General features: G+C 46.4%; 1 protein-coding gene across 2 annotated transcripts in view; it reads right to left on the bottom strand.

Moving 5' to 3' along the window:
* Olfml2b (olfactomedin like 2B) overlaps nucleotides 1-16,578 on the bottom strand; it is a 43,873-nt gene that overhangs the window by 11,234 nt on the left and 16,061 nt on the right. The window contains exons 4-6 of one of the 2 annotated variants that reach the window (XM_047522709.1): nucleotides 10,269-10,445; nucleotides 4,286-4,517; nucleotides 1,720-2,247 (exon numbers count right to left, since the gene is read on the bottom strand). In XM_047522709.1, coding sequence (XP_047378665.1) covers nucleotides 1,720-2,247; nucleotides 4,286-4,517; nucleotides 10,269-10,445 — 937 coding nt within the window. The remainder of the gene's footprint in view (nucleotides 1-1,719; nucleotides 2,248-4,285; nucleotides 4,518-10,268; nucleotides 10,446-16,578) is intronic. The other variant, XM_047522715.1, reaches the window with a different exon arrangement.

Here is a 16,578-nt window from a genome sequence, read left to right as displayed (position 1 = left end):
GGTAAACTTCTACAGAAAACCAGGATAATGATGAAAGAAATGGTCCTGAACAAAAGGCAGGGATTTAGCCAGGGTCACACAATGGCAGGGACTAGGCTATCCCCAGGGGTGTGTCTCCAGGTGGGTGTTCCTTCCACTACCTTGGGTCTGGCAGGAGCTGGCACCTTATTCTGAAGAGGGATTGGGAACAAGGCTTCCAAGGAAATGGAAATTGGAGAGAAGGAAAAGATATGCAAGATATGTATAAGGCAAACTGTGTCCTCTGTCAAAGCAAGTATGTTTTCCAACATTTTTTTTTTTTTTTTTTTTTTTGGTGAATGTATGACACTGGGAATTGAACCCAGAGTGAATCCAGGACCTTACGACCTTACTCATGGTAGGCAAGAGCTCTGCCACTGAGCTTAATCCCCATTTCTTATATATTCTTAAACTGAGACAGGGTCTTACTAAGTTGCCCAGATTGGCCTTGAACTTGCGATCTTCCTACCTTAACCACTTGAGGCATTGGGAGTATAGATGTGCACCTCTGCACCCTGCTCCACAAGTATTCTGACAACATTATTATTCAACAGCAGTTTTTAGTGATTCTCAGTGGTAACTTAATAAATGGTTGGTTTAGTTCTTTTGGGAAGGCATATGTGTTACTGCTTCCATTTTCCTTCCTCTACCCCACTCTCCTGTTCACTGTTTTCATAGTTGTCTTATAGCCATGAAACTTCCATGCTTCTGCAACATACCTTGCTCCTTTAGACCTAATGGTTAGGAGACTTCCCTGTTTTGCATAAAAAGCTCCTACTCACCCTTCAAAACCCAGTTCACATAATACCTCCTTTAAAAACATTCCCCAATCTTCCTAGCAGCCAGACCAATATAGTGTCCCCTGTTTCATTTTTATGTTTCTTCATTCTGCTGTCATAGTATTAGATACCACAATGTTTCCATTGTTCTTCAGGGATAGGGTTCATGGGATTTTGCACTACGGCCCACTGTACTCATTATTCTCCTGCTCCCACTCTGCTGTGATTCTTGGACCTTCCCACATTAAGAATCCTTTGCTATTTCATTATGAGGTCTGATAATATTATTATAGACACCAGGTGTGGTTGTGCACTATAATCTCAATGACTCGGTAGGCTAAGGGAAAGAAGATCACAAATTCAAGGCCAGCCTGGACAACTTAGGGAGATCCCCTTTCAAAATAAACAATAAAAAGGACTGGGGATATAGCTCAGCTATAGAGAATCCCTGAGTTTATCTCCAGTACCAAATAAATAAAATAAAGTAAAATTACTGTAGAAAACTTTACTCAGTAATTGTCAGTTACCTTAATGCCCATCACAGAGTCTATTTGATAAATGTCTATAGAACTGACTAATAATGATGAGATCTTGGCTCTATTCATTATGATATATATATCCATATATGAAAGGAGATTCCTGGTCTTGTCATAAACCCTAGTTGTTAAAATTAATTATTGATACAAGGCATAATTCCACTTGCCTTTTGTAGGACTGGGGATCTGGTTTGTTTGTTTTTGTGAGTACTAGGGATTGACCTCAGGGTGCTTTACCACTGAGCTCTACATCCCCAGCACCTAACTTGCCTTTCTTTATGAAGATCTTTGACTCTCTGTCTTCTTACTCTTATTTCAACCTATTTCCATGGTCAATCTTTTACCTGAGCTGTCCAGGAGACCAAGGTCAGATAGGACAAACTCACCTATGACATTCCGGATGTCATCTTCTTCTTCAGGGCTCAGGGTGGGGCTAGCAAGGGTTGCACCTTGCCTAGTAGTTACATCTTTTCCCAGGGAATTTGTCCTGACTGTAGTGGGAGGCAATGGGACTATTTGTGTCCCTTCCACAAATGTGTCTCCTGGAGCCAATGCCAGAGAAGCTGAGACTGGAGGCTGCTGGGTGGCTGTGTGGGCCACAGTGGTGGGTGGGACCTGAGTAGGAGGTAGCTCCCCACTGTGGTCTGGAAACCCTGAGGTGGCCTGGAGAGTTGTTGAGAGTTGTTCAGCTGAGGCCTGGAGAGTGGGCTCGGTGAGGCCAGGTGCTGAGGTCGAGGCCTGCGGCAGTGCTGAGGACAGGGGTGTGGTCTGGATATTCGGGTCAGTTGTTACAACAGGGCCATGACTGGTAGCTGCTGGTCTCCGGGTGGCACTGGCCAGCAGGTCATCATGTCTCAGGAGCTGATCTTCAATCAGCAAATCCACGCCACTGTCACCACTGAAAAGCTCATCTTCTGCAGAACAAACATAGGTCAATTTGGTCCCTGGGGCAAGAAACAACCTGGCCAAAAGCAAGTGGAACTGACTGGTGAATTACAGACTCCTTTCCTCTACATGGTGGCCTGGTTTGGAGATGGAGGCTAGCTGGGATTTTAGAAGAAGGTGCTAAGGAACACAGACAGAAGGATGCTGTATTTCCTGGAGGGTATTTCCAAACAGACTGCAGTTAGACTCCACCCAGAACTCAGGAGTTCCTGGTGGAGGCAGAGTCATAGGCTATGAACCCCAATGGCCAGTAGGACGTTATTTATCCAGTCCATTCATTTAACAAGTGTTTAAGAAGCATATGCAACAACACTGAGCAAGACAAAGATTTTTGAGCTCACCCACAGAGACACTGAACAGATAGATTACAGTTTAAAGGTGCTATGAGGGGGAGTAGGGTAAGGTGGCTCAAGAACACTAGGAATGAAAGGAAATCTGCAGTTATGAATAGAGTGGTTGACAGGGCTCACTACGATGAAGGAATGAGCAAAATTCTGAAGAAAGAGTAGATAGCCAAGCCAAGGATTCCGGGGGGGAAATAATAGTAGTGCAAAGGGCCTGAGGATAGCACATGCTTGCTGAGGTGGAGGAGCAGCAAGGTGGCCAGAGAGAATGAGGCAGGAGGTGTGAAGAGGAGAGAAACAGGACAGCAAGGTCAGAGAGATCAGGAGCTGGGTCACCTGTGGCTTGGGGGTTGAGCAGGGACTTCAGTTTGTTACTGTATTTTTGGTGCTGGGGATTGAACTCAAGGGTGTTCTACCACTGATGACATCACTAGTCCTTTTTATCTTCTCTTTTGAAACAGGGTCTTGTGAAGTTGCCCAGACTGGTCTCTAGCTTGCAATCCTCCTGCCTTAGTCTTAGAGCAGCTGGGATTATAGGTACATGCTGCCACATCCAGCCTGAATTTCAGTTTTCACTGTAAGTGAAATAAAAGAGGCTGAAGGGTTTTGAGCAGAAACAGTATATGGGAGGGCAAAAATTTCTTAGAGAGGCTGCAAAGACTGCAAAAAAGATAATTAGTAAATTGGACTTCATGTACTCTTCAAAAGCATCATTAAGGAACTAAAAACGCAGGGATGGGGACATGGGTCAGTGGTCAAGCACTTGCCTGCAGGTATTATGCCCTGGGTTTGATCTCCATCACTGGGAAAGAAAAAGAAAAGGAAAGAGGAATTGAAAATGCAAGTCAGGCAGGGAGCAAATATTTGTAAAACATATGATGAAAAAGAATTTGTATTCAGAATATGTAAAGAACACCTCCAAATCAATAATAACACCAACAACAATAAAAAGACAACACAGTTTAGAATGAGCCAAAGGACTGCCAGCTACTGAGAATAAACTGGATGGAGGAAAAGGCAGAAGCAGGGAGAACAGGCAGGAGGTCTTTGCATAGACCAGATGGGCGAAGGAGCTCACTTGGGGAGAGGAAAAGAATGGAGGTCTTTGGGGGACTCTGAGCAAGGAAAAGAAAGAAGACAGGAGAAGGACAGGAGGAGGCAGTAAACAAGGAAGAATACAGGAAAAGGAAGTGTTAAGGAAACAAGATTAAAATGATGAGGAGAGGGATAATCTATTTACTGTTAAAAAAAAAAAGAATGAGATCAAAAGGGGGAGGTTCTGAAGGCTCAGAGAGCAAGCTCAAAGGCCCTGGAGGGAGGGGAAAACAGGTGGTAGAAGCCTACAATATGGTTTATAGGAGTCTTTCCCCAAAATCTTGATTCCCTCATCTGCAAACAGGAAAGACTGAGCCAGAGGGCACTGAAGTCCCTTCTAGCTCAGTCATGTTCTACCATGTGGTCTTCTGCAAGCCCAGAGAAGTTAAGTAACTTGCCCAAGGTCACTCGGTAAGTTATAAAGGACTGCACCACAATTCTGGATAACTTGTAACCCTGCAGCATTGGGCCACCGCAGTCATCAAACTGTGGGAGGTGTGTGTGGCTCCCAGGAAGTCCATCTCACATGGTCCAAATGGCAACTCCCTCCCTGCTGGCCCCAACTCACGCTGCTCTTCAATGTCATTTTCTTCCTCAGAGACTTTGGCTTTATAATAGGTGATGCCCCGGATGACGGTGGGCTTGGAGGCTGGCCGGCCCCTCAGATGGACCTGCCTATGAAGGGGTCGCTGAGGCTTCACCACCTCAGGTGGGGCCAGGGGTTGAGTCTGCAGGAGCTCAATGGAGTTGATCTGCTGAGACACAGTTTCTTCCTGCAGAAACCGCTCTTCATACTGCTCCTCAGAGGGGACACAAGGGAAGGTCAGGTCACTGGTCAGAGAGAGTGGTTAGGTGGGAACAAAGCCAGAGAGATAACAGTAAGACTTCCCGAGAGCCATATCCGGTTTTAAGTGCTTTACGTGTGTTTAAAAATGTTAGCTAATTAAATCTTCTCATCGGCCCTGTGAGGTAGGCCCATTTTTGTCATGCTCATTTACAGATTAGGAAACAGAGGCACAGAGAGGTCATTAAAATTGTCCAAGATTCCACCACAGGTAAGTAGAGGAACCTGAATTTGAACCCAGGAATCCTGGCTCTAGAATTGATGTCTCTGAGCTCAACATTACTTTGCCCAGAGAACACAGTTCTACACAGCTATGGTCTAGGGATGCTGGGTGACTTAGCTCTAAGTTTCTTCCAAAGAGACCAATGTAAGGGAAAGGGTGCCCAGATGGGACATGAAACCTGAGGACCAGCAGGCACACTGTCACAGGATGAAGCCTGATTGCTTTTAAGGTTATCAGAATGGGTACCCTACAACACATGTCACTCCCCAGCCTCAAACCCTTCCTAATGCATAGTCCAAAGTCCAAAGTCCTGGACTTCTTCTCTTGCCTACTACATCAATTCCCATGCTCCAGGTACTCCAGTCAGTTGGCTCATTCCTGAGCTCAGCTGATCTGCTGGATCTTTGCTCAGACTAATTTTTTACTCCCTGTCTAAAAAGTCATTACCAACCCCTGTCCATGTCCCTCCACCTATAGCCACTTACTAAAATCTACCTATTTCTAAAGATACAGCTAAAATCCAAGGTCTCCAGGGAAATACTTCCAGACCTTCTCATGCAGAACTCATCTTTCCTCCCCCAACCCCCACTTTTCTCCTTGTGGCAGAGATTTCTAATTGATTATTCAAGTTCTAACAGACACCCAATGTTGTGGACATGGACATTTTCACTTGTGGGGTATAGGTAGAAGTTGATGGGAGGAACTTCCGGAAGAGTTCTCTAAAAGCGGGTGCTGACTAAGCTGGGAGGTATCTTTTGCTTTCTTCTTCATTTCCCTGGATTAAAATGTGAACAAGATGGCTGGAGCTGAGCAGCCATCTTGTGATCATAATGGGATTTGGGAGGATGGAAATCACTATGTATTGGAGCTAACCATACCAGCTGTGGACTGCCTGCCTCCAGAGCTCTTCTGTGTGAAACGACAACAAACCTCTCTATTGTTTTGATTTGTTTTCTTTTTTAGTGGTTTTAGGGCAAGAACCTAGGGCCCTGCACATTCTAGGCAAGTGCTCTACCCCTGATTCACACCCCCAGCCTTTTTAAAATTTTCATTTTGAGACAGGGTCTTGCTTAGCTGCCCAGGCAGGCCTGAAACTTGTGATCCTCCTGCTTCAGCCTCCTGAGTCACTAGGATTACAGGTGTGAGCCACTGCATCTGGCAAGGACTGACCTCTTGTGCCCACAGTATGGCAGGGTCTTGAGTCCTGTACTAAGCTGTCCAGTCATACTCCTTTAACAGGAGTAAAGTCACCGACTTTTAAAAGTAAAGGACAATGGGTACAAGGCTTGTGACCTGGATGGGCTCAAAGTCAGGGCCACCCTTCAGGTGGTCCAGCTTCTGAGAGGCATGACTCCATCAGAGGAATGTGGAAACCTGAGAGAGGAATGTGGTCCTCTTTTGTCACAAGGACCTCAGTAGGGAATAAAGAAGAGGTAGGTTCCTACTAAGCCATCAAACCCCCCCTCCTTTCTACCAAGAGGAGACAGGTGAGCTCCTCTAGACCTTATAATTCCAGGTCATGGTGAAATCTGCCTTGATAGCAGAGCCCATGCAGAAATAAAACCTATATCCCAGTGGGCCATATAGCCCATCTCGTAGAATGCCTGTCTCTCATGCTGGGGACCTGGGTTCGAGTCCCCAGCACTCTGGGATTGTGGAGATAAAAAACAAAAGAAACCAAAACCTATATCCCAGATGACTAGTGCCCCAGAGGCAAAATAGGGCCTCAACCACTCCATGTAAACTGTAGGGACTGAGTCATCACAGCCAATTTCTTTACTTTGCACAGGAGGAAGCAAACCAGTCTGTTTTGACCTTTAAATTTTTGCCTGGAGAAACATGGAGTCCTTATTCCCAACCACACCCCCAAGTCTGTACTTGTTTTCCGGTGACAAGAGTTTATCCAGATGGTGCAAGAGATATGGCAGTTCCCAAACATGCATGTGTCTCTCCCTCCAGTGGCAACAGACTCCTGGAATGCAAGAGACACCTTTCTGCCAGCCTCCCCTGGCTGGGGCCAAAGAGCTTCCCAGAAGAAGCAGGCCCACATGCCAACCATCCCCTGGGCAGCCCCCACTCCAGCTACCTGCCCCTCCCTCAAGTCCCTGTTCTTACTGATGAAGTGACCTTGGTCAGAAGTGTGGTGGACACCTGGTTGTTGACAATGATATTTTTAGTAAGCACCTATTATGGCTATGACCCTTTACATTGTTTCTAACCCTTACAACATCATGGGACGAAGTAGTTATTGTCATCCACATTTTACAGATGAGGGAACAGAGACTCAGAGTCATTTAGCAGTTTAATTGAAAGTCATTCAATTAAGGGGCTAAGGAGGGCAGTGCTTATCAAGTCACATGACCAAGAAGGAGGCCCAGGGCTTCAGGGCCTGCAATCTTTCTCATACTGAGCCACACTACCCACAGCTGTGACCACAGGACCACTTGTTTGCCATCCAAAAACTCGCCTACATCCCCATGACCTCAGGGCCATGGTCTGGCTACTGCCCAGCAGACTTGGGAGATCCCTCATTTCCCAGTGGAAAGAGCTGTCTGGGAGGCTGACAAGAGGCCCCAGCCACATCCCTTGACTCAGACACAGAGAAGCAGCTAATTGCTGGGCCCCAGTTTCCCTCTGCATTGCAAAAGGGGGCTGTCATTTCTTCGTGGCAAACCGTAGCAACTGTCTTTAGTTCCAGGCTCCCAGGCAAGGGCGGGAACTACAGTTTTTTTGTTCCAGCCAAGGAGATGGAGCAAGACCATGGATAGCCTTTGCCAGAGAACATATAATTTCCTTGGATTCACTGGCGACAGGCTGCACTGGGCGGCAGCTACCCCTACCAAGCTTTGATTTCCTCTCTGTTAATCCAAGAGTCTGTTGTATGACTTCAACTCCTGGCATTGATGTTCCCACTCCCACCCTGCCCTCTCCACTCCAGCCCCCCAGTCCCCTGCCAACCTTCCAGGCAGGGGCCAGGTTGGAGAGAGGCCTCCTACAAATTACCACTCACCATTCCAGAAAACCCTGACATCATCTGCAAGAACCCTGAAAATAAACAACTAAGTCCATCCACCCCGTCTTCAGCACGGGGTTCACTAAAGAGACAAGGTTGCAAAGGGAGAGGAAGATCCTACCTTTGGGCCTCCTTCACCACTTTCCCTCACCACCCCACCAGTCTGGTCTGGGTAGATTGTGCTAACTTCAGCAGTGTGCTGAATGGGAATTCAGGGAGGGATAGGACTTTGCTGAGCAAGGAGAAAAAGAATTTAGTGTGTTTGATTTGGTTTGCTGTTTGCCCTCAGGAAATCAGAGCTGGGTTCCTGAACATACCACAAACTGTGTCATCAAGACAACAGATAAATTTTCTAGCCTAGCAAACCGGGAAACTGGAAGCTAGAGAGGGTCAGGAAAGCTGGCTCCACTGGGCAGCTGGTGGCTGGGTAGGCCAGATAGACTGGGATAAGGAACACTGGCTCCACGTGTGATAAGCAGGTGCCTTCAATTCCCCTTCTTGTTCCAAAGTCCCATGGTTCTTTGGTTACAAGCTCAGGCCCACTCAGGGGTGACCCACCAAGCAGACTAAACACATGCTTGGTAGTCAGCACATTGGGGACACCCCAAAATGAGAATAAAAATAATTTTGGAAGGAATATAGTATTTCCAAAAAAGCACCAAAGTAATCATCATGGGCAAAGCAAGACTTATTGCCCTGCCTTATAATTATTCTATGGTTTGGGATTGTTTTTATTTTGAGTTACATATTGGGAAGATGCAGGCATCATTCTTTTTCAGGGCTTATTGTCTCAAAGACCTAATCTGCCTGCTGTCCTGCTTCTAGATACATGTGACTAAGAGGCCCTAAACCCTCCACTGAGGTCTGCTTGTCACCACTATGATGAGTTTCTTTACCCAAAAGTTCTGAGCCCACATACTCAGCTTTCCTTCCTCTCAATTCATAAACTTCTACAAAGTAATGCTTCCTACTGTAGTTCAAATCTTACGTGTCCCCCAAAGGCCCATGTGTTAAAGGATTGGCCACAGTCCATGGTATTTTTGAGAGGTATGGAAACATTAAGATGTGGAAAGAAGTTAGGTCATTGGAGGTGTGCCCCTTGGAGGAAATGATGGAACCCCAGCCCCTTCCTCTTCTTCTCTTTTGTTTCCTAGCCACTGTGAGGTGACTGATTTGTTCTACCAAAAGCAATAAAGTTAACCAACTATGGACTGAAACCTCTGAAAATGTGAGCCAAATTAAACCTTTTCTCTTTTTTTAGTTGATTATGTCAGGTGTTTTGTTACATTAATGGAAAACTAACACACTTTTCAATGTTGTTCACAATACACAGAGGAACTGGTTAGGGACTCTAAGTGATGCAGACCTTGCTCAACCCATATCCAGACCAACTTTCCTTGGCTGGGGAGATTCATCCATGACACACCTAGAATTTACCCCCCAGACATCAGTGTGCATCCACCACTGACTCTTAGTAACCAGTTAAAGTTAGCAAGGCTTCTCTGAAATGCTGCTGTCTCTGGGACCCTTTTATAATACTTCATCCAGACCAGCCTTGCTAACAGCATGTCTTACTAAAAGGACTCTTCTAGTCCTGCTACCAAAATTTACTTGTTTCCTCTTCCACATGTTTAGGTTATGGTCCAAATTAATGCCTGTTCCTTGGCAATCACTTTAGTAGATAACTTGGTTCATTACATTTAATCATTAGCACATAAACATAATTTGGTAGTTACTGGAGCCAAAAGAAACAGGCACCAAATGTAGAGGCATTTTTAAGCAAGCAGGTCTTTTGGCATCATTCAAATTATATTAGACAGTGTTCCATTTCCCGCAAGTGTAGTCCTTCATGCTAGGGACAGAACTGGATGGGAAGAAACAGGATTGAGACTCTGCCATCACTTTGCAACTGAGCCAGGGAGATAAGGAACATTGTTGGATCTGTGTCCTCATCTGCAAGATAGGGGTATTGACCTCTGCCTGGCCTGCTTTCCAGAGCTGTGGCAAAGACCACACAGTTAGTGGTGAAAGTATGTAGTAAATGACCAAGTCTTTTGTAAATGGGGGGGGCATATAATTATTGTTTCCAAGCTGAGATATTTCCGAGAAGAAAAGATGTTATTAATGATGCCAGGACAGCAGGAATGAGCCTGAATGATCCCATGCTAGGCAACACGTATGTTCTTATCTATCAGTGCAAAGGCTGCTCACAAAGACAGGATGGGTATTTTGAAAAGAATGGGGCTGGGACTTGAGAATCCTGATCTGAGTCCTGGTTTTGACACTTACTCACTGAACTTCTCCGAACTTCAGGGTTAAGCAAAGAGGATCGACCCCTGCCCAGCACACTTATGGAATTATGTACAGATGAAATGAGACTGTGACTGCCAAAGACAGGACCCTGAAAAGCTCTATGCAAATGAGAGATGCCCACCCCTGTTATGAGAGGCCCTTGGAGGCTGGGGCTGTACCTCTGGGTGGGCGTAGGCTGCTGCTGCATCCCTCTGCAGTGCTGAGCGGATGTCTGGCATGCTGTCTAAAATGTTATCAGAGCAGTTCTCTTTGCCTCGCTTATTCATCTCAGTTCGAATTTCTTCCATGTCCTCTTTGATTTGTTCATTTTCCTTGGTGATGTTTTTAGAAACTTCCTGGGAAGAGAGACGATTTGAAATGGGAATCCGTTAAAGTGTTTTAAGACAAGCAGGTGGCAGCCAGCAGCATGGAGCCTAGAGACACACTAGACATAGACACTCCTCAGAGCACAGTGACACAACAGACAGGCTGAGAAGTAGGCCAGTAAGTGACTGGGACCCAAGAGTGTGCCCAGCCTCATGCCAGGCACAGGATATCCAACTGCTGGATATATTGTCTAAAACACCATAGTTTTTCTAATAGCATTCCACTGTCTGAGACCTGGCTCTTTTCCTGCCATTTGTATAGTCTGCCTTACCCAGTGAAGAAGAACATTACAAAAAAGTCTTTTCACCTGAACACATGAATCACTTGCTCAATTAAAGGTTTTCTAAACAATTTTAGAAGACAGGCCCCCAAAATCTACTCAGTTTGCTATTCTAAGGAGTGCAAACTATTTCCTAGCTTCAGCATCATTTACAAAGACAATTGATAGACTAGCTTCAGACATGTCTATTCACCCATGAGAAGTTTCCCTAAATGACTCCTTGGCAAATTAGCCCTGTTCCTGACCTGGGTCATATCAGAAAGGAACAAAACTACACATTTCAGTCAACCAGCTCTGGCGAGTGACTTCTGAGTGTCTGAGGTGCAGTATGGTAGAAAGGAAGGCTCTAAATGCTTCTGGGGTTCTTGTCCTGGATTATAGACCACACTAAATTCTATAAGTGCTAACTGTGAGTTCATAGGAGGGCAAGAGTGGGCTGGGGACAGCAGAGGCAACATCCAGCAGAAGTTAAACACGGAATAGGATCTGAATCATAGGAAAGCTGTTGACAGACTTAGAGATGCTCTGTCTCCTGGAGTTATTTTTAGAGAAATCTGACTGCATTGAGATCTAACACTTTCCAATTTTGGCCCCTATACTAAGGTTTCCATGAGCATCTAAAATATTTGATGTGATGTTCTCTGAGCCCTGTTTATGAGGTTGGTAAAGGAAGCAAATATGTAAAATATAGAATGTGTTTGCTTTCCATCCTTCTTAACAGACAGACATGGAAGTGTAAAGTTAGACATTGCCAGGCTAAGCCCTGCAGATGGGTAAGATGTTGCTAATGTCCTAGAGAGAAGTCTTGGTGGCTCAGAGCCAGGGCAATGTGTATATATCCAGGCAGACCGTGACACCCAGACACTGTGGCTCCAGTGGCTCTTACAGGGGCTGCCCAAGAAGCCCAGTAGGTGCTTGTTAAACTAACCAGACTCCAGAACTATTGGCCATGCCATTCTCAGGACATCTCAATGCATGCCAAATTTTGAGCCCTGGAAGGGCTCACTGTGTTCTATGGGGCTTAAGCCAAGTCAGCCTCTGTAAATTGCACAGAATTAGCTGTGAGAGCAAAAGTGCATGAGAAACAGGTCTTGTTTTGAGAATTCCCAGAGTGAGTGGTCTTGTTGGGTGTGCAATTTTCTTGATGGAGGTTGTCAAGGGCAGTCAAGTGCAATGGTTAAGAGCATGGGTTCTGGAGGAAACTGGTTCATATCTCATTACTGCTATTCCTAGATCTGGGATCTCAGGCAAATTACCTAAATTCCCTCTGCTTCAATCTCCTGTCTGGAAAATGGGAATAGTATAGCACTAGCACTTTCCCTATGCATTTTTATGAGGATTGAGTGAGTTAACACACACATAGTACATGGAACATACTAAGTGGTTGTTATTTTTCACAGAATGTCATAACTGAAAAGACCCCAGAAATCAAGAGTAGTTTTTCACAGGAAGAGTACTGAGGCCCCGAATAAGGCTGTGATTTGCTGAAGGTCATTTTATAATTTTTCTTTCTTTCTTTTTTTGCAGTACTGGGGACTGAACACAGGGCCTTGCAAATGCTAGACAACTGCTGAACTACTAAGCTACCTTTCCAGCTGAAAGTCATTTTAAAACGTGGAAGAGCTTGCTGGGTATGGTGGTGCACTCCTTTAATCCCAGTTACTTGGGAGGCTGAGGGAGGAGGATCACACAAGTTCAAGGCCAGTCTGGGCAACTTCATGAGACTGTCTTAAAATAAAATTTTAAGAAGGGCTGGGGTATAACTCAGTGGTAGTGTACTTGCCTAGCATGTGCGAGGCCCTCAGTGGAATCCCCAGTATACTCCTGCCCCTCAAAGCTGTTGAGCTGAATCAGCACCCAGCCTCCTGGCCCTGACCTCTGCAGAGACCAGCAGCATCAGCAACATACAGGAGTTTATAAAAATGCAGATTTTCAAAACTGGGCAGTGGTGCAGGCCTGCCTGTAATCCCAGCAACTCTGAAAGATGAGGCAGGAGAATTACAAATTTCAGGTCAGCTTCAACAACTCAAAATAAAAGTACAGAGGGCTGGGGATATACCTCAGTCAGTGGTAAAGAGTCCCTGGATTCAATTCCCAGTACCATGCAAAAAAAAAAAAAAAAAAAAAAACATGAAAAGTGCCACCTTAAGTATGGCTGCTGGAAAAGGGGCAGAAATGTGTGAGAGGCTGTGAGAGGGGCAGGTCTTCCCTGGACTGAGATCTTGGCATCTTACAGGGGTTCAAGCATTTCTGTGATCCATAGCACCTGCCAAGAACAGCACTGGGGATGTCCCTTCTGTAGTTCTGTTGTCCTAAGATAACAGAGTCCATTAGGTCCAGTGTGTTGTTATTGCATTAATGTGTCCAATCCTGGCACTGAGGGATCAAGTGTGAGCAAGAACAATGAACATGGTGCCCTAGTGAAGATCATCCTCCAACAGGGGGTGGGAAGCAATAAAACAAGAAAATCAACTAGTGAAAAGAACTGCCTTAAGTCAGGGCAACCTGATAGATGCAGGTACTGACTCCTCAGTCACCTTGATGATGTCTCCCTGAGGATGGGGCTGAGGCATGTCCACCCTATGTTTTGGTTCCCTGCAGTGGACACAGGATTCAATGAAAAGTGCTGGTAGTTCTGGGTGGACAGGATGGCTTGGCCTAGGCATCTTTTTTATTTGAAATAAGTTCTCACCTGACTTCTGAACACCTTAAAACAGTCAGCACTAATCCCAAGTGAGACAAGGGGCAGCCCCACAAATGCAGCTCCTGCCTCCTGCCTTCTGGTCCCCCAAGGGCCTCCTGCTCAATGATTTATAATCTCCAACTCCTCTGGTTTCAGTAAGAAGCCATTATTCTGGATTTCCACAGAGGAAGGTTTGAGGCTGGTCTGGCTCTGAGAACCCAGAGGAACAGTATAGTTTATTCCCCTCAAGGGAACAGCAAAGCCCTCCAGTTGCCTGAATAAACACTGGACTAGAAGTGGCATCACCCCATTGGCCTGCTGAGCTAAGCTGGCTGGTGTCCCGAGAGCAGCAGCAGCAGCTGCCCTTCCTTGGCCACCCCCACCCCAACCTGAGGTTGCTGGCCTTGCCTTGTCCCCCACTCCTCCCTAGGGCTCTGCCTCCCTCACATGAAGGACCTTCTGTGGGTACTTTTCAGGTGGTGCAGGGGATGCTGCTTATGCAGAGTGCTCTAGATCCTGTCCTGGCAAACAACTGAACCCCATGACCTCATACCTTACGCTTGTCCCCCTGGGACAGCTGCAACTGTGACATTTATGGTGTATGCAACTCAACTTGTGGGCAGGGCTATCAAGGTCATAGAGGAGGTGGGAAGGGTGCCTATCTGGCAGAAGCCAGCATGCCACATGGTCCCTACCAAGGATCCTGGTGCTGTGAAGAGGGAGGGTGGGGAGAAGAGGCAGTTAGAGGACTAGGACAGAAGGATGGACACAATTAAGATCTGGGAACTCTGTCATGACTTCTTGAGCTAGGTAGAGCCAAGGAACTGAGAGGTATTCACAGAACAAATGCTACCCTGCAGAAGGGGCATGCTGGAGGACTGTGCAATTGGGAACAGGAGGTTGTCTGCTGAGAAAAAGGCCACATTGACAAATGGGGACAGGGTCAGTCAGATACACAGAGAGCAGAGAACAGGAAGAAAGTAAACTGGGTAGAGTCCCTTGGCAAGAGGGAACCAGAACACAGGTGGAGTTGGGGGTATAGCTGGCCATCAGAACACTGGTGAGCACAGCTGGTCAGGACACAGCTTGAGTGAGCTGTAGGTGGGCTAACACAACCAGATGTGCAGACTGGTGGAATGGGCATAGGAAAAGGCTACACTGGGTATGGACTCAACCTTGACCTTGTCCAGTTCTTGCACAAGTGTGTGCATGCCTGGGTAAGATCATGCAGTGGTTTGAGCCAAAAACATTGTGTCTAGGGGGAAAGATGACCTCAGTTCAGGGCTCTGTCCAGTCTCTGTGAATGGGAGTACAGAGGGAAACAATGCTGCTGAAATCCATTCCACGGTCATGGCCTGATAATGTAACCATAGGATAGAAGTGATGAAATCTCTCCAGGATCTTTGGGAAAAGAAGGAATGAGCCATGTACACTGGCAGATGCCTGTAATCCCAGCAACTCAGGACGTTAAGGCAGGAGAATTGCAAGTTTGAGACCAGCTGGGCAACTTAGTGAGACCTTGTCTCAAAATTTTTTTAAAAATGACTGGGGGTGTAGGGGAAGAGAAGAAAGATGAGGAAGAGGAGGAGAAGGAGGAGGAAGAAGAAAGAAAAGAAAAAAAAGAAGTAATGATGACACCTACACTGACAAGCTTAGTATTGAGAATGGATGAGTGCCTGGCATAAAAGAGGACTGTAGACATATACAGGTATGAAAGGAAGGAAAAGCTAGGTGGTGTGACTAGGCCAGGAAGGAGGAGAAGACCCAAGACTGGTATGTGGGAGAGAGGCACAAGACACCTGTCGGAGGAGACCAGGATAGACTGCAGGTAGGACAAACTCTGTCCCTCAAATCACACAGTAGGCATGTGCCACTGCATCCAAGGAGGCTTCCAGAGAGACCCTGTGGGTGTCAGGCCTACTGGTAGATGGCTGGATATGCAGAGATCTGGTGCAGATGAAAATCTTAAGGGCCAAGGAGACCTGGTTCCTATAGGAGTGAAGTGAGCAAGCATGAGGGTGACAGGGCTCATAGTGCAAGGGCTCTCAGTTTCATTAGCTCACCCTGCCCTTCCCCCTCTGAGCCCTCCAGGACCCAACAAGAACCAGATGGCCTGGAACAGGCACCCAATCGACAGCTGTCTCCAACCCCCTGGTAAGAGAGCTAGAGGGGGAGAGCAGCTGGAAACAGCCGGTACTCCTGATGGCAGGACAGGCAGCAGGGGTTCAATCCCTCCAACCACAGCTGGTGGAGACAGGCAGGCAGGCCTGGGGTAAGGGAGACGCCAGCTGCCATGTTAAATCCCCCAGTCATCCAAACAGCTGCTCGGCTTCTATTCCACGTCAGGTGCTGGGCTAGGACTGGGGACACAAAGAGGACTTAGACCCTGGCTGCCCTCAAAAGATTCCAAGTTTGGAAGGAGAGTCAAACAAGTGCAGAGCAAGAAGTCCCAGGCCTCTGATGATGAACTTCTGCGTGAGGGGAAACCTCATCCCCTAAAATAGCCACATACTCCTCACATCCTGGCAGCTATAAGCTACTCCTAAGCCAGTAGATGGAGGGCTGACTCTTACACCTTAAGCCAAGAAGAAAAAAGCTCACATTCCATGGTGGCAAATTAGATTTGAAGTATATATAACCCCAGGAGAGGTAATACATTGGCTTGAACTCATATTAAGATATAAATTGAATTAAATAATGTTAAAGTCTAAATGTATCTTAGAAACATCGTCTCCAGCCCTCTGCCTTCTTTCACTTCAGGTGGACAGGGTGAGCAACACTCCTCTCCAAGTCTGCACTTGAAGAAAGAGTGAAAGGGCTGACCATGAACCCTTCTGCAGAAGTAGATTCAATCAGGAGAGAGAGACAAGTTAGGGTGTCTCGATGGGAGCACAAGGAGGTGGGGAAAGAGGAGACTTGGAAAGATACAGTTCCCCTAAGTCTCTGCCAGGCATGCACAGATGAAAATTACATTTTTCTACTACTTGGTAAAAAGATACATCCTCACAGGACAGGAATCCTACTTTGATCTTGCCTTGTAGGCCAGAAACACAAAAGCCAGTGAACTTTTAGGCTTGGGAGAGAAGCTTCCACATTCTAAGGAGCAGGTCATTTCTGTGTATGGTAAACCCGTAACAGA

Source organism: Sciurus carolinensis, chromosome 1, assembly GCF_902686445.1.
Source record: "Sciurus carolinensis chromosome 1, mSciCar1.2, whole genome shotgun sequence".
Taxonomy (NCBI): domain Eukaryota; kingdom Metazoa; phylum Chordata; class Mammalia; order Rodentia; family Sciuridae; genus Sciurus; species Sciurus carolinensis.
The sequence above is the reverse complement of the archived record's forward strand: the minus strand, read 5'-3'. Positions and strand labels throughout refer to the sequence as shown.